This window comes from Opisthocomus hoazin, chromosome 7, assembly GCF_030867145.1.
Source record: "Opisthocomus hoazin isolate bOpiHoa1 chromosome 7, bOpiHoa1.hap1, whole genome shotgun sequence".
Classification (NCBI taxonomy): Eukaryota; Metazoa; Chordata; class Aves; order Opisthocomiformes; family Opisthocomidae; genus Opisthocomus; species Opisthocomus hoazin.
In genome coordinates, this window is record NC_134420.1 from 40,870,797 (window position 1) to 40,898,255 (window position 27,459).

General features: G+C 37.9%; 1 protein-coding gene across 1 annotated transcript in view; it reads right to left on the reverse strand.

The window, feature by feature from the left end:
* STXBP6 (syntaxin binding protein 6) overlaps positions 1-27,459 on the reverse strand; it is a 135,544-nt gene that overhangs the window by 32,493 nt on the left and 75,592 nt on the right. The window contains exons 3-4 of the mRNA XM_075426184.1: positions 3,937-4,067; positions 1,979-2,144 (exon numbers count right to left, since the gene is read on the reverse strand). Of these exons, the coding sequence (XP_075282299.1) occupies positions 1,979-2,144; positions 3,937-4,067 (297 nt within the window). The remainder of the gene's footprint in view (positions 1-1,978; positions 2,145-3,936; positions 4,068-27,459) is intronic.

The following is a 27,459-nucleotide window of genomic DNA, read 5'->3' on the forward strand; positions in this document are numbered from 1 at the left end:
ATGCAGACTTGAGAAGAGAAGGCTCCAGGGAGACCTTATAGCAGCCTTCCAGTACCTGAAGAGGGCCTACAGGAAGGATGGAGAGGGGCTTTTCACATGGGTGTGTAGTGATGGGACAAGGAGGAATGGCTCTAAAGTAAAAGAGGGCAGATTTAGATTAGATATTAGGAAGAAATTCTTCACCATGAGGGTGGTGAAACACTGGAACAGGTTGCCCAGAGAAGTTGTGGATGTCCCCTCCCTGGAAGTGTTCGAGGCCAGGTTGGATGGGGGTTTGAGCAACCTGGTCTGGTGGAAGATGTCCCTGCTCATGGCAGGGGAGTTGGCACCAGACGACCTTTAAGGTCCCTTCCAACCCTTACCATTCTATGATTCTATAAGCATGTGGGTGTGCGCACATATACACCCTAATAATTTATTTTAAAAATACTCATAGGGTATTTGAAGTTAAACTGACCAACCATCCAGAAAGAATATTACTTTCCACATAACCCAGAAAGTTCAAAAAAATATCACTTGAAACATAAATACCACCTTGGTAGAGGGGATGAAGTGACATGCTTCATGTGAAATCTGACTGCATTAAGGTTTAAGAATGATTTGAATATACTGCTTTGGTTAATTAGAAAAATACCCCAACAAAACAATAACAACAAAAAAAACCAAGTTGCAAACTCTGAACTGAATTTAACTCATTTCAAGCTATATCTTCAGGTATATGTTCTTTGGTTTGTTTCACTACAGTTAGACCTCACTTTTTCCAGCCAGGATGAATTTGAGATTGACAACACATTTCACTGTGTTTTCCTTAAAAAACCTCTTGATATTGCAGGTTTCTGACTAAATGGGTTTTGATACACAGCTGGCCCACCCCTAGGCTTCAAACAAGGACTAGCAGAACTGCAGGAATCTCCCCAGGATCTGAGCCTGCCAACTACTGACTCACTCACAGAACGGCTCCTAAAGTCAGTAAACAGTGCTGTTTCTGGTCACTTGGTTAACTCCATTTGCCTCAAAGTAACAGACCAACAAACGTAACCCAGTGACCAAACTACACAGTACTACATATTTCCAAGTAGACCTGCCTTTAACTGGCAGACATTTCAAACCTGCTATGCCAGTTATTTATTTCTTTTTAATCAGTGGACCAAGCATGGCTCCACCAAATACATTTAAATATAAAGTAATGCAAAAGCTTTTGAAGATGATGAGAAGATTAGTGAAATATATTCCCATGTATATGACAGGCAAGGAATATGGAGTCAGCACCTGGTATTGAAGGATGGCTGAATAAGCCCATGGTAGCTAAGAAGTTGCAATAGAGAGAAAGTGGGTATGCTTCATGGGACACGGCAGGGTCCAGTGTGCATTAAAAAAAGAAGAATTCAAGCAGAAGTTTATGAACCTCAGTGGCAATTTCACATATTGACCAGACTTTTTTTTACCTAACCAGATGTTTTTTAGACTAATCCTGGAAATTCACCTTAAGATATGCGAGTTATGAAACGTAACAAAACTCTGCACTAACTGATTTCTGTCAAAATCAAAGTAAATTCCAAAAAAACCTATGAGAAGTTTAGTAATATCCACTTTTTCAGACTTGTGGGGAAACAGCAATGCAGAACAGACTTTTAGTAGTCAATATTCCAGGCCACCCAGAAATGTTCCTGGATGAACAAAACAGACAAATTGAAATCAAGGTTGCTAAAAAGAGGGAGGAGAATGACTTCTCCCAAGGTGGGTAGGGGATGTTGCCTCTAGAACTGAAGACTAGGACAGCAAAGATAGTGGAAGAATGTGAAGTGGTGCTTAATTGAGAAATGCTGAAGCCTAGAAGTTTACTACTGTGAAGTTAGCATATTCAGACCCACGATTTCAAGATGTAATTAGGCTGCAGGCTCATCTGAACATAGAATAACTCACGCACAAATCACTTCATGTCCAACTGCACAAAGTACTCCAGCTTCGATTGACTTACCTCCCATAATTTTAGATTGGCAGTTGATAAATTCTGGCTTCTTGTCTGTAAGGTATCGCTGACAAGTGTGATGTAGAACCTGAAAGAATGTACTTTTTTCTGAAGCTGTGCTCGCTACCCATTGGTCAAAAGCATTTTCAAATAGTAAATCAAATTCAGGGGAATCCTAGAAAAAAAAAACACACTACTATCATTCCAGTTTTATAAATGAAGAAAGATACAGACCTACTATTTTTTAAAAGGCATTATGTTGGAAAAAGCAGAAAGGTCATGCACCTCAGGACCACCATGGGTTTATTTTTCCTGCACATATTTTTGGATGAAAAAAACCAAAAAAAAACAGGCAGAAAATTTTTGTCTTGCAGGTATTTTTAATGAGGAATATTCAGCTGTAACAAAAATACCTGAAAACAAAAATACTTCAGACCAAAAAACTAATTTGAACCTCATAAGAAATCCCCGTTATCTACATATATATTATTATTTGTGTCTTCTATATTATGCAAGGATTTGTGCCTCTCAGCACAAAATCTACTTTCACACTATATTATAGCAGATATGGTTCTGCTCTCGATGCTCAGCCAAAGAAGGAAAACAAATAGCAAGTCCTAGTTATTGTATTTAATGTATTATAAGGTGTTGCATAGGTCTCAATATAACATGAACAAAAGAGCACTTCCAGAACAAATCAAAGCTTAGCTCTAAACCATGCATCAACTGCCAAAATACATGGATTTTATGCAAGAAGTATTGCTATATATTTAGCAATCTTTGCTAAATATAGTTTTGTAATCTAATCTAACAAATGCTTTTCTGAATCGATGACACTAGGAATTCACAGGAAGACAAGTTTGACAGGAACATGTGTAAGCTTAAGAACTTGATAGGACTTTCAATCTGAGGGTATCCCAAGTATCTGTTATTTACATAGCTGTATAGCAGATGCTGGGAAAGGGCCTAAACCTCATATGCCGTATCTATGTGTCTTTGCTCTCATTTTCACTGTACCTTTAGCCGGAGAAAATATAATTCCACCCTCTACATTTCATAGGGCAGTGGCTAAAGGGCTTCTTTTTTGTACACAAGACTGTAATGAGTAGTAACAGAACTTGGTGCATCATTTTTAAGATGCTTAGGTGGCTGATGAGAGCACAGCTCTGAACAAACCAACAGGGTTAGTCACAAACATATTTTGCTCTGCAATGAACACAGTAAGTCACTTTGTGATCATATAGTATGAGAAACATTTCTAACTTCTAATTCTGCTGTTTTACTACTGAAGATTTGTGTTCATAAACTTATTCTCTATTACTACGACTTTGTCTTAAGACAGCTCAAGGCAGACTGAATATTCCACGTTAAAGGAATAATTCCAGAACTATTTAGTGGGAGACTTGTTTGCTTGTTTTATTTTATTTCTGTTTTTTTTTGGTTTAAATCAGCATTCACGTGCCATTGGCAACTAAACCACAACACAATTCATTGTAGAAAAAGATAAGAAATGCAGAGGGATCAGAGGAGAGGACTGTCCTAGAAAAAAAGCAAGGTTCACAATATTTCATAAACTTGTACCTCAGTAACCTTTCCCATTCTTCCTTCTACTTACTGCTCTATCTTACAACACAGCTGCGTGCCAAAATGGACTCCAAGAGGTTTATAGCTGAAGACAAGGCAAACAAGGCTCTTATTTTTCTTTTTACAAAGAAGAGAGAGAGTGGGAAGGAAAGTACGGAAAGACAGGAAGAAAAAACCCCAGATGACTGAGCTTTGGCCTCCTCCCATCTTTCCCATTAAAATTTATTTCACATTTTCCATGGAGTTATTTCTTTTTTGAGAATTTACACTTAAATCTGTATGTTATCTTTCCTGACACCTTTCGAATAGTGAAAGAATGGCCTATTCACCAATCAGTTATAAGAGAGCTCAATTCCCATTTTCTAGAACTGATTCAAACTCACCCGATTAGGGTCTATACCATTGACCTGGCGAAGTTGCTCGAGCATCCACTGTGTTCTCCTGACAAAAGACGTAGAGCCTTCAAATTGCTTCACCTTCGTAATAGATGCTTGAGCTGGTTTCTTGTTCGTCACTGAACATATAAAAGAAAAAAATACGTAACTGAAATGGGCTTAATGTTTCAGGAACATGACATTTAGTTCACTGTATCAGTAGCCAGTTTGCTGGTGTATTTTCTATAATGTCCCACAAAGTAAATACATGTCACTGATTCTGAGAGTGGAGCACATTCCCTTTCCTGGATAGCACACCAAAAAACACATTCCTTAGTCAGAATGATGGTATGATGCCAAATCAGCATTATACGACTCAAAATCAGATATATTTTAGCCATTATTAGCTTAAGTTGCCAACAACCTGTAAAAAACAGAACTAAATCGAAGGTCTTTCCATCTGCATTCTTACAATAACTTTACCACTCTCTTCCCCACACTAATTAGCCGAGGTTTCTCATACCCAGCCTCTTGTTCATTTCTTTCTCGTCATTCTAGACAAGAGAACACACACACACACAAAAATATATCTCCATGTAAGTATAAGTCCATTTATGTACCTTTTCAACCCCTGTTACTTTAGACTGACTTTCATGTTGGTTATTGATTGAAAACCATACAGGTTTTCCAGTCTTTTCACAACACGCTATATGTAGGTCATGCTTGTATAACACCACCAACACCTGTGACATTCAATTCCCAGTTTCCAGTCAACAGACATTAAATACATGCACTTACCGCATTGAGAAAGTAAACCCAACAAATCATACAATAGACTGCGAAAAATATAAGAATTAAGGAACTAAAGATCACCCGACCATCTCAAAAATATTAGCTACCACAAACTAAGACCATAAATAAGAATGATCTTACTTGTTATAAACAAAAGATATGTTAAAAACTACAAAGTCAGTCACGCAAGACTGCTCTGCTTTTGAAAAAAGCACTTTAAAACACTGCAATTAGTGTATCCCTAACTCAGCATCGGATTTTCAGAGAGTACTTAAACATTAAAGCTAACTTTTTAACAGCAAGAAAATTGGCTTCCTATATTAGACTTTCTCTAAACAAATTTTCTTTTAACAGTATCTTTTAATTTCCACAAAAGTTTTTATAAGCAGTTTTAGGCATTTTCTATATTCATACTCTGTATTTTATTTAAATGTTATTTACCTGTTGCTGTATATTAAGTCACTTTCAAACACATTTCCACTTTCTCTGAAGAATTTGTAGAATCATTGTACTGCACAATCTACTAAAGCTGGTGTGTCATTAATTTTTCTCCTTAAACTCTTTATTTCCAAAAATCCTTTTATCCATATATTCCAATAATACTCTTTTTGGAGGACAAGTCACTTTTCTTTGCTTTTAGATGCTGGCAGTTAAAGAAGGCTTTTAAAATAATCAAGGCTTGAATGGTAAAATTGCTTTATTTTGTGCACCCTCTTTACTCAAATAATCAGGAAAACTAACAGGCTTCCCGCTCTGAACATGCACGCTGCAAGCACTTCTGCACTCAGCTGCACAGTTATACGGTAAGCAAACATTGACGTAACACCTCATCATTCCGTAAACTTAAAAAGTTAATGTTGTTTCTTAGGATGACAATTTACCAATTCACAGATCACTGTCTTGATGTTAAATGTACTTCGGAACAGATTAGAAAATTATCAGATCAATATGAAAAGATCTTTTCAATATCTCAGCTTTACACATTTTCAGTTCATGTGTGTCTGTGCACATGAAAGTCCAAGACACACCCTTATGAGAACTTCATCTGATAAACAGAAAATTCATTTCCATGGAAATTTTAGTAGGTAAAAACAGGAAAAAAATCAGATACTAACATTCCACATGGCAGGCAATTGTTTTTAAGAAGTTACTTTGGAACAGAAAGCATAGTTGGACCCAATATATTGACTCAACTATTGATAAGAATGTAATAAACAGATTGCCAGAAGTCTCTTTATCAGCAGTTGAAGCACTCGGAGCCAAATCGGTGCAGTATGCAATTCAGAATCGCATGTCAAATGGTACAGGGCAGACAAAATCAATGTAGTATCAGAAAGGTAGCATCAAAACTACATCAGAACAACTACTGAAATACAAAGGCTAGGTATTACTAAGAAGTGAGATTAATATTAAAGATTCATTGATTGCTCAATGGCCTATGCAGCCAAGCCCAACAATATCAATAAAGCAGAGGTGGCAGGCATCCTATCTATACTTCCATACTACATACCAGTTCTGCTTTTTACTGAAAATTTACACACCACTGAGTGGGAAACAAATTCAAAAGTTACATGAGCAGACCACAAACTTATGTCCATACATTCCCTAAATTCACCCTTTCAAATATTTACTTTTTCGTCAACTCCAGGGATCACTTTGGAAGACTCTATAACGTTCCACTAAGTTTCACACATTTTCTACAAAGCAGTACTAATTGAAGGCTATCTAACAGTGGCTCGAGTTTGAAGGTCTGTGGATTATTTCCCTTCCATGCAAAACAGGCAGAAATGTACCGCTGAATGAGCCACATCGTAAAAAGAAAAAATTGTATATGCTATACATACACCATATATAGAATTAACACTAGTAGCATTGCAAAACAAAGCGTGCAGAACTAGGAAGCACTAGACCGAACACTTATGTGATCAAAGGCTATTTTTCCCCCCTCAGAGTCTCACAGATAATCAACTATGAGATGTATAGCCTTAAACTTTCATACTGCAAACTTCTCACTGCTCTGAAGGCTTCTACATGACCTACATTCTAATGCTCTTGAAAACAGGGGTCATTACATATTCCAAGGTGAAAATACCAAATTTTACATATATGATCACTAAATACTAAATGTCTAATCTCAACATTTCCATAAATTTTTGACTGATATGAAGGATCCAAAATCTAATTCTCCAAACCTCTCTGTATAGCACTTTTAATAGTCAATGAACAGCAGCTTTGTCTTCAGCTGGAGCCATCAGTGCTCTTCACTTCAGCAAAAGAACATCACATTAAGTGCCTAAACCTGGGCAACTCTTAAAAATGCCTATGAGTGATCAAATATAAAAACATCTTGATTAGATGACTGTTTCTATATCTTCCACCACACAGTAACTCCAGGAGAGGCCGAGAGGGCTCTTCTACAGAAGAGCTTATATCTCAGTCATTTTACGTAGAAATCCAGTCTCAAATTAGCCAATGTGATCCTCCTGGAAAAATGGCATTTCTCCCTTTAGTTCTCATACTTGTAATTCTTGTGGGCAGCCAAACAGATCTAGTTGCATTTCACCTTCTGTGTCTTAGTATTTTAGGAAAAAGCTAGCATTTCTAGAACATTCAAAAAAACAGCTACCCACGAATCCACCAAACATGCTTTAAAACCTTCATTTAGTCCGTGACAGCTTGACAGTAGTATGGCAGTCTTTACAACTCTCTGAAACCCTTTGGCAGCTGTGAAACCCATCCTCACTAGCTGCTCATTATAGTGCTCTGCAAACTAGAGCACCCCCATACAAGCCACTGAGTGGGTGCTACCTTGCAAACATGTAAAAAGTCTTTTTTTCAATCTAAAAAAAAATTGGAAGCAATTACATGCTCCTAACCACATTCCCTCTCTGACAAGTCATTCAGATGTGTTCACTAAAATCTTCCACAGTCATTATCTACCCCAATAAATAAAAGACAATATTTAAGTTATGCTTCAATTTTAGGTGTTTTTTTTTGTTTGTTTGCTTTGCCTTTTTTTTTTTTGTAACAGAACTTCACATTATGCCTTCAAAATGTGAAGCTGTTTTAGCATGGAAAAGCACATTTATTTGTAACACATCAATAGATGGTAGGTCCATATGGTATTTCTGTGTGTCATCAGATTCAAATAAATAAGCTTTTTTAATTTTAATTATTTACTTTTCAAAGGAAAATACAGTTCTTGGTAAAGTAAGAAAGAATGCTTGAGCAGTCAGCTACAGCAATTTATGATGGAAGACATAAGGTTTGGTTTTGGATTTTTTTTAAACACTAGATTAACTTACAACCAAAAGTCGCCTAGCCAGAAACAGCACTATTTCTTCTGGGATTGAAGACATTATTAACCATTTTGCATCATAAATAAGTTACAGTATTAAGTTTCAAAGAGGTTCTTAAGGCTTGCGAGGCAAGCATTTAAGTGAAATACTGTATCTCAAAAGCAGATCAGAGAATATGACACAGAAATAGTCAGATCGGAATTAGCTTTAGAGAATGTGGTGACAGAGTCAGGAAATTCACTGTTCTCATCATTTGGAACACATGGAAACAAGCGTATTTGAATTCCAGACCCCAGCTAGAATCCAGTATCATGTGCATGTCCAGCATCTTAAGTAGCAAATCAATATAGCTCTTCACACAGAAAGCTAAGGGAGACTAAAGTCACAGTTCAACTTCATCTCATCTGCAGTCCAGGATATATTTTCTTTATTTTTTCAGTCTTCTAAAGTATCTTTGCTTGAATGGAAAAGACAAATAATGAAAAATGGTTAATTCCTTAAACACCTACCCCAAAATACCTGGCCTTAAGAAACAGTCTGAAAGCTCTACACCATTGCACTATTAACTTTTCTTAATTTTATCAGATTTGAAATCCGCATTTAAAAAGCAATGTCTGTCCTTGAAGTCTTGATATCTGTGTTTGTTTTGGATGGTCTTTAAATTTGGATTTGTGTATTTAATAACTCAAACTCTAGATAATTAGGAATCTTATGACAAATGGCTTGATTCCCTCACAAAATTTCTAGTCATATTGTAGAGTATTTCTAAAGTGCTGAATGACTAAAATAACTATGAAGGGAGAAATTCAAAAGTCTTGAAGCAGGCAGTGACCGCTGCAACTCTTCACATAAGATTTATTTTATCTGGGCACTGCACATATTAATAAATTAAGCAGCCTTAACTTCTATTGCTGTTGAGTCACTACCTCTTGAGGGAAAAAAAAAAAATAGTGTAAGTGAAGTAAGAGCACTGAAAAAATTACTTTAATCTATGGAATTATTTCATTTGTGAAAATGGCAGACAGACACACTCCTGAGCAGGCCTGCAGAAGTCTGCTTCAGGCATTGGCTATCTGTGCAGTTCAATCCAAAACTATTCATAATTTTAATGTTAGATCAGCATAATCTGTCTGTATGTCAAATCCTATACAGTGGATACTCATCCCTCAACTTACAAATAACCAATGATGCAAAGTTCATCAAACTGGCTGATAATAACTAATGACGGAAAACATCTTTAAAATGCACTCAAGACAGTCTAAAGCCTTTTAGAAAAAGGCCTCTTTGATGAAGAAAAAGTTGAACTGAATACCATGGCAGTGTCATGTGATTTCATGGTGACTGTATCTAGAATTTAATCACTCCTACTTTCTTTTAGAAGCGTTGCCCTAAAGCAAAACTCTTCTTTTCACAGTAAGACTAAATCTAAAACCAGCCAGGAGTTTTCTAAACAGCTTTTGATTCAGTCAAAATAAAAAGAGCACATCTAAAAGCAGCAGCACATTTTAATTAAAAGCATTATTTAATATCTGATACAGATTTTATTACAAAATAGATAAAATTATGTATTAGTATATGTGGTAGAAATGCATTTTTTTTTCAAGCAAGTTCTTAGAAGAAAAAAGTAGGTTAGTAACAGACTGTGACAGAGATAATTACTCCTCTATACCTTCCAGCTTTCCAGAGTTACATACTGAAGAGCTGTCTTCTCCCTCCAGACTTCTGTTTGTGCAATTACATCTAATTCTCATTCTGCAAGTCCCTTCACTCCAAGGAAACAGCTATTTGTTAAACTTGCAGAAAGCTCACTGACCAAAATTCTGACAGGTTGATGATTTCTGACTGTTGAAAAAATAGTGACTTTTTTATTTCTTTGTCCAATTGCTACTCAATTCTGCAACATGTTTGAGTTTTTGTATGCAGAGGAAAAGCATGAGTAACTTGTGGAAATGCCTCAGAAGTCTGAGGAAACTTAAGACAGATTTCTTCCTTGGAAATGTCACAAAGTACAAGGCTCAAAAAAAAGGGCAACCTCTACAAGATATGTACAAGGACTGACCCTCATTTGCTGTTCTCACCTACATCTTTTCAAAGCAAAAGTCAAGAAAAGATTTATCTCTACTCTTCTAACATGAAGAACTCTTCCGTCACAACAACAATGTTACAATAGTTTTTGTCCACATTTTAAAAATCTTACTCTCCCCGTTTTCTTCCCAGAGTGAGGAAATGGGGACTAGGCAGGGGAAAGGACACTAAATAACACATACCGCAACCCTTACGATAGTAGAAGTTTGTCTTATTGCTGTTCTGCAATGCTCCAAGGTAGTCTGAGCTACTACTGTTCAGGCCACATGGTCCTATAAGCAAGGTATGGCCCTAGCAAGCAAATTCCAGAATTTCCCACAGCAGCTTTCCAACAGTCAGACAAATAAAGCTGAAGATTAAGCAAGATGGAGAAAACAGGTACATTCTTATCAACTTAAGTATTAAAGAATAAGGACCAGATACATAAAACCGCCTTAGTATACCATGTGGATTTCAGGAAAACTATTTCCAGTTTGCTTCACATGATGGTTGTGAGCTTTGCTGTCTATCAACTCCAGCTTTGAGTTTGAACACCAAAACTTGTGTTTCATGTTTTCCCAAAGCAGTTTCAACTAAACACTAATTTAATGTGGAGTCTAAATTAATTCTAGAACTTTGAGCCTTCCCACTGTGGTTGTCCAACTGCTACCTCCTGCAACTTTCACACATGCCATGGTTCTTCGACCTCAGCTATCTATACTACAAAGAGATGCTCTGAGAGGACAGTGCGAATAAGAACCCAGACATACGTTGCCACCTCCAGGATTAATTTTGGGTACAGAATAAAAGGATGTGTTTGCAGTGGAAGACAGCTAGCCTCCCTGAAAATAAACAAAAGCAGCTAAAATTGGGGCAGGTTTAAAGCGCCACTTGCTGGTCAAGGCTTGCCAGCTGTCAAAATGGCTGATAAGTTATGGCTTGACTTCTCGGAATTGCATTTCCTACTTTCGCCCGTATTTCCTCTTTCTTTTCTTTGACAAGGCTGCTTTCTCACTATCTGGGATGTATGGAGCTGAAAGCAGAGAGAAGCTGCACAGTTCCCACCTACTCCACTTGTCAAATAGGACAAGGGGATGTCAGTGGCCCTAAATACACTGCAGTTTAACCCAAAATTAATTCCTTCTGTTTCTTCAGGCACAGCATAATATTTTGACATCAAATTGGAAAACACGAAGAAAAGAGAAGCTTTCAGATACAACAGAGGCAAAGCACTCGTAAGTTTAAACACAGTTTTTCCCAGAGCCCTTCCCAATAGTTCAAATAACAAACAATTCACATCATCTGCTTAAATCAGCATCTGCTGCATCACTGTCCATAGTAAGTTGGCAGCCTCACTCTCCTTGCTCTCCAGATAAAAATGTACAAACTATGTATCTCTTAATTGAGGTTTATTCATACACTGTTCAAAATACAGTTTTGCTTAAATATTTTTTTCTTTCTACATGGAAGTTATCACAGAATCACAGAATGGCAGGGGTTGGAAGAGACCTCTGTGGGTCATCTAGTCCAACCCTCCTGCCGAAGCAGGGTCACCTACAGCAGGCTGCACAGGACCTTGTCCAGGCGGGTCTTGAATATCTCCAGAGAAGGAGACTCCACAACCTCCCTGGGCAGCCTGTTCCAGTATCTTTATCTGCTGAATAGTAAAACAAAAATCAAACACTAAAACAACCAATTACCCTAGAAATTCAAATTGTTAAGGTATGTGGTATCTTCCCGAAATGAAAGACTAGACAAAACAGTTTCCTGCTGTCTTAAAAAAAAAAAAAAAAAAAAAAAAATTGCTACGGGTTGCAGAGAATTTTTTTTTTTATCACGTGTAAGACACAAAGTGCTATAAGCCTGAAGTGAGAGCCTGTACGTCTTCCAAACATATCAGCCAGTGCACTACTAAAACTGCTGCTTATAGACAAGAGTGCCTTGTCTTTTGGTTTTGCACCTAGTTTTCATTATATTTACTTTTCACAGAATCATGTAAAAACATGTCCTTAAAAATAGTTCTTACACTTATTCAAACACTTTAAGTCCCCATCATATCATATGCATTACAGTCTTTACAGTTTCTTGACAGACGCATTTTTCATTTCTATCAAATTTTTGAAGGTAGAAAGATAGAAGTATTCCAGTCATAAATTAACAACTTGCTTAAATTATTCTTCATGTACTACAGCAATATAGTTTAAGGTACTGATATCAAAGCAACTGCTTTTCATATTGGCACAGATACACAGAGAGATGTAGTTAACCATGGAAAGTATGGCAGACATCATCTTATAACCAGAGAGAAAGCTTCTGCTTAACTGCAGATATTTGGAAAGGAATCTTATTAAACATCTATTCACTTACCGAGTGATGACTGAACTTCCAGGTTTTGTTGTAATTGCCTTTTGCTATTCCATATTGCAAAGCAGCCAACTTTTCCCACCTCCTTTTTCTTGCATATGGATAGTCACCCACATTTGAAGAGTCTTGAGATATTTCTAGTCAAACACAGCAAATCTGAGCTGTGTATACACCTTTAGTTAAAACCTAGTTGAGAGGACAGGATGGTGCTCTGACAGATCTACCAAAGCACTGTTGCTGCAGAGGAAGATAATAGGTATTCCAGCTGGGTCCCAGGGAAGAGGGATGTCTTCCTGACAACACAGGGACCAAAGTCTTCATCAGGGACCTCTCAACCAGTGCAGAGCTCCTGCTGATCCTGGCCTAGAGCATTTCACATTAGTATTTTACCTTATCTTGGGATGCTAGAGCCTTGCCTCTTAACTGGAAGGTATTTGGTGACTGAGAATTTCAGCCCACCATTGCATGTGTCCTTTTGTATTTGTCTGGGTCATCTACAGCTTCCATCATCTCAGCTCTATTTTCCTTGAAGGGAAGGTAGCATCCTACACAGACTTTGCTGAACAGGATACTTTAAGCAGCCTTGTAAGCATTTACACACACTTGAGAAAATCCCGCTTCAATCTAGTTTAGAAATCAAGGCTCAAGATACAGACCACAGTGAGTATCTGTGTGGGTGGCTTGAGATATTTCTTTTATCACATTCTGGTCACTTCAGCACCTGCAACTATGGAGAACCAGTTAAAGTCAATACCACAAAAATACTTCCACTTTTAGTAAGTGGAATTTGGCATAATTCACATACAAGTTAACAGATGTGCATCCGCATGCAGAGAGTACACTAGGAATTACCTCACCAGCCTGAAAACAATGTTTGAACTTCACAGCAAGTGTCCTAAGGGGCAGGAAGAGGCTCTGGAAAATTAAAGTTTGAATTCGTTACTCAGTAACTCCTGCAAAAAATATGGTATTAAGAAATAGTTGTCCATTTATAAGTTTTTCGGGGTAACTTGACGGGCTTCAGGTTCCGAATGAATTGCCCAATGACTTTTAAGATCCTGAGAGGACCGTGCTATAACAGGGTAGGGTGTTTACTGGCACTTTTAAAGAAGTAACTTACAAAACTATGCTCCTTTCTTGATTTTGTACTGAATCAATGACCTAAAATATAGCAGATGAGACTACGACTAAAGAAAATGCTTTGTACACAGAAGATGCATGAAAGGACTTTGTTACATCTGTTCATTACAAAATTCCTAGCTTCCACAACAGCCTAAGTCAGAACCACAGTGGGCAAATTATTCCATATTCTTATGACTGAAACTGTCAGATGGACACAACTATACAAACACCTTCGCGTTCACGTGTGGTGTGATAACATTCAAGTCTCAACACAAGAAACTAAAAAAGGCTGGTAGGCTTTGACCACTTCAGATCATGAAGAAATTAAAAATGAAACACACACTACACCAAACAAAAACAAGAACCCCAGAAACACACCTGTGGTGAAGTACGGGGGGATGACTAAAGGAGAGGCCAAACAGGAAGAAAAATTAGTGGGCCAATGGCTATAATCCCAAGTTATCATCATACATTATTTTAACTGAAGCCACTTATTTAAATCCTGCCCATTCAATAACAACAAAACCCAGTACCTCAACCTGTCACGTACTCTACCCACAGTATATAACCCACAACACATTTACTCAACAGAAGCCAGATACCAAGCCTTTCTTGCATCTTATCGCTAGAAGTGCAATAATTACTATGAAGGGCCATTTTTACATGCTGACTTTTTTCTGCTATCTTAATTATTTTCTGCAGACAACTAAAATGATAAACAGCAAGCAACATATACATTTCAGGTAGCCCTTAGCCTGAGAAGTAAAAACAGGCGGGGAGGGGAGGGAAAACCTGTGATGTATATTCTGAGTGTTTTAAACTTGATTCAAATTCATAAAAATAAGACTACCAGTACTGCTGTCATTAGTTCTGGGAGACAGCTCATGTTATGCATGTCTTACACAAATCCAGAGGATATTATTCATATTAGCAGGTCCTACCTCTATCTTTCCCCTCCAATTTTTCAACTGTTTTAAAAAGCGTAAATAAAACAAATTAACTTTATACACAAATCTTCACAAATTTATATATTAAACACTATCAAGGCAGTTTAGAGCTAAGGGCAAACACTTCCATGGCACAGAATCCTGTGCAGTGTTTTATGGACAGCTGAGCAGACCGCACCCTTTGCAAACTTCCATTACCCATCGTCCTTCTGGAAATCCGTTTTCTGTCCATCTGCAATGAAGGGTTTTCAATACTTGCTGCTCCTGCACATGGAGTTCAGTGGCTAAGTACACTTTTTCAATGGCATCAACCAACAAGTACTCTTGACATAACCCAGAAAATAAACAGAGACTTTCTTAAACCTTCACAAATATCCCTTACAGCTTCAATCATCCAAAGAGACACAGTACCATCTCTTGCCAAGACGTTCACTACTGTTTCCATATGCTGTATTTCAGGGTCAGAATTCACCTCTGCTCATTTTTATGCCAATCTGGTTTGCAAAGCACTTTGAGATCATCAGATGGAAGGTAATAAGTGACCAATATTTGAAATTCTGAAATCTTTAAGCATGCGAATAGTGATTTGAAAACCAAGTGAAATTGAAACCTTAATAAGGCTAGCTCAAAAAGTACTAAAAAACTCCATTTTACAGAAAAAAGTGTCACACCAAACTAGGACCCAACACTTAGGTTGTGTATTTACCCTCCATGCTTTTCCACTATGCTTTATTCTCCTGCTCCATTTTGAATTCATAAAGTGACAGCATTTTTCGAACTGCCTTTTTTTCTTTCACCTATTGATTTATTGCAGCTACCCCCTGAGCTTGCTTCACTTTGTGAACAAGATGCAGGTAATTAAAGTGTCTAGAAACTAAAGTATGTGTGTACTTTGTTGCTTTTACTATAGCAACGCTTATTTACAGACTGACACCGAAACGCCCTACCACAATAAACTGAGAGCAAACAAACAGCTGCAGGCAACACCAGAAGAATAAGAGTGACAAGCACTGAACTGGCTACAAATCCAAATAATACGGAAAAATAAACAAAGAAAAAACATGGTAGACCATTTAAAGCAATAAATAGTTGTATATTATTTCCCTTTCTCTTTAGACTGCAAAAACAGGGGAAAAAAGTCTTAATTCAATTCCAGAATCACAGAATAGTTTGGGTTGGAAGGGACCTTTAAAGGTCAACTAGTCCAAATCCCTCCACAATGAGCAGGGACATCTTCAACTAGACCAGGTTGCTCAGAGCCCTGTCCAACCTGGCCTTGAATGTTTCCAGGGAGGGTGCATCTACCACCTATCTGGGCAGCCTGTTAAAGAATTTCACCACCCTCACTGTAAAAAATTTCTTCCTTATATCTGGTCTAAATCTACCCTCTTCTAGTTTAAAACCACTACCCCTGTCCTATCACAACAGGCCCTGCTAAGAAGTTTGTCCCACCTTTCTTATCAGCCCCCTTTAAGTACTGAAAGTCTGCAGAAAGGTTGAAGTGAGAGCCTTCTGTTCTCCAGGCTGAATAACCCCAACTCTCTCAGCCTGTTCCTTATAGGAGAGGTGCTCCAGCCCTTGGATCTTTTTTGTGGCCTCCTCTGGACCTGCTCCAACAGCTCCATGTCTTTCCTGTGCTGAGGGCTCCAGAGCTGGACGCAGGACTCCAGCTGGGATCTCACCAGAGCAGACTAGAGGGGCAGAATCACCTCCCTCAAACCTGCTGGCCACGCTTCTTTTGATGGAGCCCAGGATACGGTTGGCCTTCTCGGCTGTGAGCGCATACTGCCAGGTCATGTCCAGCTTTTCATCCACCAGTACCCCCAAGTCCTTCTCAGCAGTGCTGCTCTCAATCCTTTCATCCCCCAGCCTGTATTGATATCTGGGGTTTCCCCGAACCAGCTGCAGGACCCTGAACTTGGCCTTGTTGAACCTCAACAGGTTCACACAGGTCCACTTCTAAAGCTTGTCCAGGCCCTTTTGGATGGTATCCCAACCTTCTGGCATGTTAACTGCACCACTCAGCTTGCTGTCATCTTCCCCTCTCCCTGCTTCCCTGGCTGTACACTTCAAAATAATCAACACAATGATGGCACATGCATTAAGGCAGTGTAATTTTTACAGGAAATAAATCATCAAAACCCACAAGAGTATGTCAGTGAATCTGATGATATGCGTATCTTCTGTAGTCATACAAAAAGGCTGTAAAGAAAGAGTGAAATAAAAGTACTCATGGCACGAACTGAGGAAAGGCAGCCTTCTACTACTGGTATGGAAACAAACAAAAACGGCCCCCACCACAAACTCTGGAACTCTTGTGTGCTTGTTAATACACAGAAAATTTATATCAAACATATATTCAAGAATAATTCAAAGTGGTTACTTCATAGCATTTACTGAAATTAACAACAAATGTATACTTCATGTTATGAGAAATAATTTTTAGAACTCCAGGATTACAGCACACCACCATTGTACCTGAATGCATTTCAGTAGTACCATTTGAATGGCTTTGATTGTTTGTTTGTTTTGTTTTAACACAGTGAATGTCAATTGCTGATTAATTGGGTCAGTATCCTCTGAAAATCAAAACTAATGCAGAAAGACCTTTGGCAACATACTTCAATTGTATAGAAAGACATGACTTCTCAAGTTTTGAACAGACACTCAAATCTGAGTATCTTAGCTTCACAGATATTTCCCATGTTACAAACAGCTACTCATTTTTCTTAATACTTTGATCCTACGTATGTTCACAGATCAAACATATCCAGTAGGAATATACCCTTCATTGGACTCTGCAGAAACATATTTGCACTGTGAGAAAAGCTTTCATTCTGTATTCTACATGACAAATTTCACACCTACAGCAGGCTGGATTTTATTCAAAGGTGCTATGTGCAGATAGCATTCAGTTACTGTATGTAGTATCTTAAGTTACCTGACATATGAAATACTGCACACAGTTCCTTTAATTAACATAAAAATTTCCCTGTAAGGGACCAGAGCAGAAACAAAAACCGAAATACTTAGCATCTGAATACTATTACTATTACCAAGGTCCTCTGCAAAGCACTGAATCTCAGAGCACCCCTGTAAAATGTGCTTCTTTGAACTCAAATAGTTTTATTAACATAGAACTACTCTTGCCTGCCATTGTACAATCTTGCAATGGTAGAACTGAAAATCTGACTTAAATGACAGTTTTCTCCTATTTACTATTCTTTGGGAAAACTCTCCAAAGCATCAGTTGTCTCTTTACCAAGGCTAAATCTACCGTTTCCAACCATGGAGTTTCCCAGCCTTTAAAGGAAAAAAAGCCCAGAAACTCGTAAAAATTTATTGTATAGAGTAAAACATCAAAGAGGTTTAACAGTAGAAGACAAAGGAAAGCATGCACACTGTCAGCAAATAATTTTAACAGTTTTTATTTCTCCAATTTACGCTCCATAAGTCCCCAGCCATCAAGGAGTGAAATACACCTCTTTGAACAGTAATTTTAAAAGATATTTCACCAAAGAAAGGTCCGTCGGGGAGCATTTTGAGGCAGGACAGGGTTGTGCACAGGTAGGTCTCACTTTGATATGCAATAAAGGGACAGCTGAAAGATTTCCCTAACAGCTTCCATATCCCAGAACATAGACTATGCAAGTAGTGCAAACTTAAGGTGAAGATCACCCCTGCAAATTGGAAGTTTACCTAAGCCATGTCTTCAGAACTTTACACAAAAGGCTAACTTTCCAAAGTCACAAGTAGAAGTGATTTATGATGATATGCTTAAACAATTGAGTATTTTGAAAAGGTACATTCTCAGGCTGCTCAACTGAACAAAAGCTAAGCATCTAAAATCATAAGACATCCAGTATGTTGTCAGGAAAGTTGAAAGCTGCTGTGGCAGATGCATGACTGTGAAACTATGAAAACCTAACCTGAATGTGCCCCTGGCTATTAGTTAACAGATGAAATTTCAAACCACAGAAAAACCTGGAAACGGGTTTAATACACAACTGCTGACTCATAAAATATGAGAAAAATATATACCCTACAGGCACAGAAATGTTTAAAAAAAAAATCTAGAAATAACTTACAAATTTTAAATAGAAAAAAGTATCTTAAAAACCTTTTAAAGATTTACTATGCTAATGTAACATTAATTTTTAATTTGCAGTAACATTTTACTGATTATAGTATCTCTTCCTTTGGGAAAATTGTTCCTCTGAAAATTACTCAGAAGAATGGTCTATACTGCCAGTGGCATAAAAGGAATTTTCTTTATTTATTTATTTTAGAACACAAAAAATGAGCTACTCAACCTTATTTCTTTGCATGTTATAGATCCTGACAGCAAGAGGCCTTTGCAGCTGACCGGCTGTTCACTGACCTTATTATTCTACTGTACTGTACATATTGTACTGCACTATTATGAGGGACAACATCCTTTTTACTACATTTCATTAAATCAAAGAAAAACCACTGTTAATATTCCACACCAACCCCCAAAAAAGAGAGAAACTCCTTACTACCTTAGAGACACGTTATTAGTTATAATTAAAAAACCTGTTTCCAGTAATTGCAATCATCACTAGCAATGTGTTTACTAAACATTAATAAGATCATAATTTCCTTTTCATTTTTATCAATCAGGATTTTTAAAACCCATGTAACGCAGGAATGTTTCACAGCAATATTTTCACGTTCTACATCTGACAGGATTCACTGTTTGCTCCTCAGCAGATTAACAGTTTGTCAATAGGTCAGTTGGGCTGTAGCTATGTTTGACCTGCCTGAGGAGACAACTGTTTCCAAAGAAAAACAGAACACAGGAAACAGACCACTGGCAAAAGTACTAAAAACACGTAAACAGATAAAAGTCTCTTATACTTTTGTTATTTTACATACTACTGTCACTATGTTCCTCCCCTTTGTACTTTATGCAACCCCCTCCCCCTCAAAAAAAAAACCACCCACCAAAAAACCTCAAACAAAAAATCTTAAACAAACACCAACCCACAATTATTTTCTCCTCTTTAGCTTGGCTCGTAAGAAAGTACTTTTCAGGTTAACAGACTCATGAGAACCTTCTAAGCACTGTGATTCTACCAAAATGAATATAGAGCAGAGAAGGAGAACTAACAGACCCAAAGGTAATGCAATAATTTTTGACACATCAAGTAATGTGTTAAGTGGCCAGACCTAAAGTCATAGCTGAAACATGAAGTGAAGCCAGAAGAGAAAAGAAATTTGAGTTCAGAAACATTTTAAAGTTTCATTTTGGATTCCAGGTCAATAGTGAAGTGCTATTTAACAAGTCCGTACAGATTGGACCAATTTTGTCCACTGTAAATGCCAACAACAGAAGCTACTACAGATGTACGTTCCAATCTCCCTGTACCAAGCACCGATTACCATCGTCAAAGCCCCCAAACAAAAAAGGACAAAAAAAAAAAATCATTAAAATACATGGACCCCAAAAGCAAAAATCTCCTTGATAACATTAATAAGTTAAAGAGAAACCCAAAGAACTGATTAAACAATGAAGTCAGAACTTTCAAAAAAGTTATTTTTATACTATACATTAGTGGTCACCATTCGATTTAACACAAATAGGAGGCATTCAGTAGTACAGCACCCAGGTGCTATACCATGCACTTATTTCAACTGCCAAAGACAATTTTGATACTGTCTAGCAGATTTTACTGATAGCTATTTTTCCTGAAAGCTTAAAAAAAGTGACTCTCTCCCACCTCCAATAAGATGCAACCACAAAAGTCCTTTTCCTCCTTCACAGGGCAAGAAATTGCACACTGTTTTTAATACTTCCAATATATAGACTAAAATGCAAGACCCTGTTTTTTTAGAGATTGAACAATAGTATCAAGAGATAATTAGTGAAACGTACACCTGAAGAGCTGCAAAAGAAGACATCAATATCATTTTTTTATGAACTGAGTTGGCCTTTTGAAGGGTTATTAACCATCCCTACGTAGGGCCAATTGAGCTAATGTCTCAGGTCCTCTCAATTAAGCTTTATGGACGGGGGATGCATACTAATACCTGGTTTGAAACAGACAGCAGATTCACATTTGATTACTGTATTATTATCTAAGCTTGGTCTGCTGTGGCATGCTTCATGGCAAAACCTCTTCCTCAGAAAAGTATAAAATGTGCTGAAACTGTTACACATCTAGCCCATACATCTGCTCTGCAAAACAAAACAACAAAAAACCCAACTAAAAAAAAACAAACAAAAAACCCAAACCAGAAATAAAACCATGTATGTTAAAAGCACTACTACTTGCTTTTTATTAAAAAAAAAAATCTGAACAAGAGGATTTTTATATAGTAAATAAGTATGAATTCTGTGGCTGGAAGTTTGTGTTTTGCGTGACTGAACTGGATCACTTTCCTACCAGAAAACTGCCAGTGAAAGTATAAATGAATTGACAGTACACAAAAGATTAGGTAAAGGAAACTCACACACACAGGAAAGTGTGTTTTCCTTAAAGCAATATCCATAGTGTTCCTGGACACAGTATGCGAGTATCAGTCTTCAAGACGCAAAAACCAATTAAAACAAGTGTGCAACATGAAGAAAGCATAGATCATGGAAACTAAGGATCTTAAATATTTAAAATAGTTTCACTGTCTAGCAAAAGTTACAGAACTAGGCCATTCAGTAGTTCAAACTTGTGCCAGCAGGTGTGCCCCCTTCACTTACAGTCATGCTGTGATTGTTGGTATGTGAACTATAATGCAGTGGAGCTACCTGCTGTCTTGGTGGGTGGCCGCAGAGAGGACATTAGTATTACTGCAATCAAATTAGAAAAGAATTATTTCCACACACAGTCACATGTCAGGAGAGGAAAAATACAATGCTACAATAGGGCAAAAGCAGCCCTAATCCATGGTAGTATCTGTAGAACAAGTAAATCCCCAAACCAGGAGAAATACAGTAGTACCACTTTAAACTGAAGGGGTGAGGAGGAAAGCTGCGTATGAAGAAATGCTGCAAAAAGCCCCAACAACCTTCATTTCACTGAATGTCTCATTACACGAAAAGTGTCTGAACATAGAGTACTGATAGTACAAGCACCACTATCACACCTTGTAGAATTGTTCCTACTGTTGTCACTATGTATTCATTGCAGAATGCAATGAGAGGGATTTATTTTAAAATGGATGAACTGTTCATTATGTCTCCCTGTACTTAATTCTTCTGACTGATTTACAGCTTCTTTGTGGTAAGAACTGAGGTGCAGACCAGCATACGATCAGGCAAATTCGGTACCTGGCAAGACGGTTAAGATATGAAAAAAAGCAACATATTTCAGCAGGTTTTCTACTAGCATGTGTTTGATCTCTAAACTCAACCACCTTTAAAGAGACGCACAATCTGCAAACTGAAATTTGACAGTACAGCTTTCTTGCCTCATGACTTTTATTGTCTCAGGACCAATTTTTTCAGTCCTTTGCAGTGCATTGGAGGTAACAGGGTGGATAGCCTATACCACACTACCTGTTTTACAAGAAACTCTCTGGAAACATGCTAACTATGGAAAACACATTTTGTTTCTTCCAGCCAGACACCAGAAGAAACACCAGATGAAAATAATTATTCTGTAAATTGGGAGTCCCTAAACTAGACTACTTACTTTTTGTGTCTCCAGTAATCTAGCAAGAAGGCTCAGCATGCTTGCTGCAGAAGTAACGAAAAAATGGGTAATTTGTGTTCACTTTCATACATATATTGCAACTCAACCTAAAGCAAAACACATTAGGTCCACCCATTCTAGACTAAGGTTCAGAAACATGTCAAATAAAACCACATTCAACCAACAGTTACAGAAGGAATACATAACAGCCATCATTGAAAAATGAAGTAAGCTTCACATACCAACTTTAATAAGACTTCACTGTGGAAATTCCTCATGAGGGAGTTCAATATGGGAGGTTAAAATCAAATGCAATTTCCCTCACAGCACAATATTGTTACAATCTTGCCACACTTCACTGCTAAATTTTGGAAAATATAAGCAACAAATTTATGACTGACCAGTGATACTTTTGGCAATACTTATCAGGACCAAAGAAAATCAGTTGATAGAAACTACTTCTTGATAGAAGCTTCCCTCTCTCACTACATGCCTTGCATTTACCAGCATCCTAGTTCTTTGTAACGTACCTGTCATTGAAAGCAAAGTTAATTTAGGACTAAGTGAGACCTCCAAACCCAATCTTCAGAGAAAAAAAAAAAAAGTGTCCACTGATGCACTGGTATCAGTGACAACCTTGGGAAGCACCCAGCATGTTCATAAAGAGATTTAACCTAGATTCAATAGTTTCCTCTTCCTCCAGAAACTTGTTTTTGCTTGTTCCAATTCCAAATTCCATTACGCAGCTTTAAAGCAGCCAGACATGGCCTGCTGGAGCGGGTCGCAAACATGATCCGAGTGCTGGAACACCTCTCCTAGGAGGAAAGGCTGAGGGAGTCGGGCTTGTTCAGCCTGGAGCAGAGAAGGCTCCAGGGAGACCTGATTACAGCCTTCTAGTACCTGAAGGGGGCCTACAAGAAAGCTGGAGAGGGACTACTTACAAGGGTGTGTAGTGACAGGACAAGGGGTAAGGGATTCAAGATGAAAGAGGGTAGATTTAGAGTGGATATAAGGAAGAAATTCTTTACTATGAGGGTGGTGAGGCACTGGAACAGGTTGCCCAGAGAAGTTGTGGATGCCCCCTCCCTGGCAGTGTTCAAGGCTAGGATGGACGGGGTTTTGAGCAACCTGGTCTAGTGGAAGGCATCCCTGTCCAGGGCAGGGGGGTTGGAACTAGAAGATCTTTAAGGTCCCTTCCAACCCAAACCATTCTACGATTCTAAGCTGCTGCTGTACACAGCACTCACATTGCTGAAACATTTGCGATTTCATGACAGACTACTTTGTCTAAACACACTGGAGTTCCTCTACTGCTGGCTGCTCATTTGTACAATTTAGAGTCACATAATTGGAACAGACCTCTTGAGGTCACCTAGTCAAACCCCTGCACAAAGCAGGGCAAACATTAACGTTCAGTGAAGTTGCTTAAAGGCAAAATATAGTAAAACTAAGTGCATAACTTCACTTTCCCACAGTGATTTTAATTTTCTTTTCCCTTTTAACTGATTGGGATTTCCCTGATTATGACTTGTCACCATTGCCTCATATTTTTCTTCTGTACACATTTAAGAAGAATCTACTTCTACCTTCTCTGCAACCATGAAACATTTAGTGAGTGGAAGGCTGCAATTAGATTCCCCCTGGCCTTATCTTCTCTCTTGATATTTTCTAAATAAAACCAGTTTCCTCAGTCTCTCCTCCTTTCATATGCTACAGCTTCCTAAGTATCTTGGTTGACTTGTGCTACACTGGAATTTAACAGTACACGCCTTACACTAGGAGGCTGAAAACAGGCTGTCAGATGCAGTCCCTTACGCCCACCAGAGGAGAATAATTGCTCCTGCTGATCTGCAGGCTATGATCATGCTAACAGAGCTCAACATGCAGTTCACCTTCACTGCTGAAAGGGTGGTCCACCAACCCCCATCCAGCCCATTCCCACGAGGCTGCTCGCAACTCAAGCAGATGGCCCCCAGCCCGAGCAGTGGGTTATTCCAGCCCAAGTGCAAGACTTTGCATTTGTCTTGGCTGAACATTAAGAAGTTCCTGTCATTCCATTCCACCATTTAGAGTCAGCTCACAAGAAGTCCTGTCTCCTTCCCTGCGTATCGACTATTCCTCTCCAATTTGGTATCACCTGCAAACCTGAGGGAAGCACAGCACATCCCATTGTCCTGGTCACACACCAGGACATGAACCAGGATTGGCTTCAGTACCAGCCTCTGCACCATGCCACCAGCAGCTGGCCAGGTAGACTCCGGAACCACTGAGGAGAAAGAGTCACACCTTTGAGTCCTGTGGCCTTCCAGTGCTTTCCCTCACCTCGCACCCACCTCTCCAAGTTACCCCACCTGCCTGCAAGGACGGAAAGGCAGAGCACTGAAAGCTGTGCTACACTTCTACATGACTACGTTCCCATAGGATAAGTGGGTAATATTAGATTTACTTGAGGATTTATAATTTCCACTACAAGCATCAATACATCAATTTACTGTTGTAATGCAAAACAGTGAGCAAGAGATCACCTGTCTTTTGATATTAGTTTTATATAATACGTTATTTTTACCCTCACCAATATTCTACTTTAGCTCTACTTAATTATTGAAGGCTCAGGGCCTAACACTTAAAATCAGATCAATTATATAACACCAAACATAGTGTCTAAGGGCCCAGCACTGAGCAGATTAGCAAATGAAATTAGATTTGCAAATTTCAATTTAAGTAATATTTACATAAGCTTATAGTGAAAGCTTCAACGGACTCTAAAAATACATAGGAATTATGCACCTATTACTCAGAAATAACTGTATTATTCAACTTAATTTCCCTCTTAGCTGGTGTCAGCATTTTCTTCTGATCAAATTCTATATTCTTAACTGGTATGCCACAGCCATTTTTAGTGTGCTGACTACTCTGTAAAAACTGCAAGCATATTAAAGTGAGAGGGAGGATTAAGAAAAGAAAAAACTCACAATATTTCCACCAAATTACCCATTCCTCCACTGTTTCCCATTCAAATTTAAATTCATATCAAGAAACAGAAGACTCTCCAAACACCTGGACTTACAACTGGAATTTCACATACAACTAACCAAGTCCTATTTCTTGTATAGAATCTATTACTATGAAAGTTACACGCATTTTTGCATTTGTATTTGCTTTTTTAAACATTTTTTTGGCTTGGTTATGACTTTTTGGAGTTTCTTGTTCTCTGCTTTACATAGCCCTAAACCAGACAACTCCCATCCTGAAATCAAAGCTCCTGTGTCCAGTCTTATATTATATGTATAGTAGAGCATTCACTTGATTTTCCTGTTCTCTAATACACAGTATTAATATATCCTGTTATTCTAAGCCTCATTGCTTGTAAATTTGCTGTTAATAGCTTCTTCCCACTGCATAGTTTCGAGCCAAAAATCACCGTGTTGGCTTGTCTGCTGCCTAGCCTAAGAAGGCTATGCTGTAATTACCCTGTTAGAGCCTTCCATAAATCCCCATTGATAAAACCAGTTAAATGGTGCAGCAAAGAATAAAATATATCTGCTGTCTTTACCGTACCTTGCTTAGTTTAAATGTATCAATGTGTTTCTCAAGGGCTTGAAACTACACTGAAATTTGTTACTTAAGATGTGAACAGAATGGCTTTGAATTTTAACTACAGTAGTGATAGTAATAACTCCATAGCTTCTTCAGTTTCCTTAAGCCTTTACCCTCTGCCTAATAAAATTCTTTCAAAGCTCACTGAAAGTCTTAAACATACTAAACCCTTACAGTAGTAGTTGAAGAGACCAGTAATTAGCCATGTTCTCTTCAAAAGACAACAGTTTGCCTTTTTAAAATAAAAAGTCCAATACAAAATTATTTTATAAAAATTATAATAAAAATGCAGTTGCATTTCCTAAATTACTAATAGGTGCAGACAAACCAAACAAGTGGCACTGTGTCCTGAGTGATGAATTCATGATACAAATCAGTATCACTGCAACACATGCGCTTGTATTCAGCTTTGGCAATTCGGAAAGTAAATTCTGAACATTGATCAAAAGCTACATCACAGTAACTCACTAAGGTATTCCCTGAAGCAGAAATGTAAGCATCACAAGCAGAAAACTTCTTCTATAAGAATGTATTTCTAGAGGTTTTTAATGCCTAAATACCACTTGAAGAGTTGAACCAGGACTTATTTCAGAGCATAGCTATTTCATATGAAAGCCACAGAAAGGTTATTTCTAATAAACAGATGTCACACTGCTCTCCCCCTTACCCTAACCATTTCTATTAAGACAGGGCGGGGGTTTGCAGTTTCGCCCAGGATACACGCTTTTGAAATCATGTCAAGAATTAGGCAAAATGCATCTTGTATACCTTCTTGAAACACATCATCTGCTACATTCTCAGCATAACATCCTTTTAAGTTCTTTCTGAATATACAGAATTTAAAATGTACTATTTGCACTCCCCCCCCCCCCCCATGGTTAACGAATTTATTAGGACTGTTTAAATTCAATCAGAGACTTCTTTCCTCTGTGCAACTTCATTTAGACCACCCTCATATAGGTAAAAAACCCCTTTGCCCTAACTAATATTCTTATATAATACCTTTTTCTCATGCAGACATAATTTTACAAATTCAAGAGTGATTTTTCTAAGCTATATATCCTGCTGAATCTTTTCTGGACAAGACATTATTAGTACCACAGCAATGAATTCTTTTGAGTGGAGTCATATTGATTCAAGTTTAGAAGCAAAACAAAAAATACTAAGCGTAATACATGAAACAAAACGTTTGTGAAGACTGTCCTATCATCGATTTTAAAATGAAACAGACCATTTCAATGAAATGTAGTATTATCTGACAAGAAAAAGGAAAGAGAAATACAAAATGGAAAAAAGGTTAAATAACCATCATCTGACAGACTTCATCTGAAATTAAATAGGTCATTATTACAACAGGGTTAAACTCCAACTCACAAGAGTAATACTGCTTTCTTAATTAGACATCTTTCATTATAAAACAGACATGTTTCTATATTCCATATTACATAATTTGATTTAAAAATATTTTACTTAAGATATTTACAACATAATTCAGATACCCATGTGTGCGTTCAGTGATACTGTACTGTAGGTGTACTTCCATCTCATATGAGATAAAGTAAACCTAGAAGCAATACAGAGTAACATAACAAGAATGATCAAAGATAGCGCAGGGAAATCTTGCAATAAGAAAATAAAAATACGATTTTTCAATCTAGAAAGACAGAGCTAAATGCTGGGAAGGGTGAAGGCAGG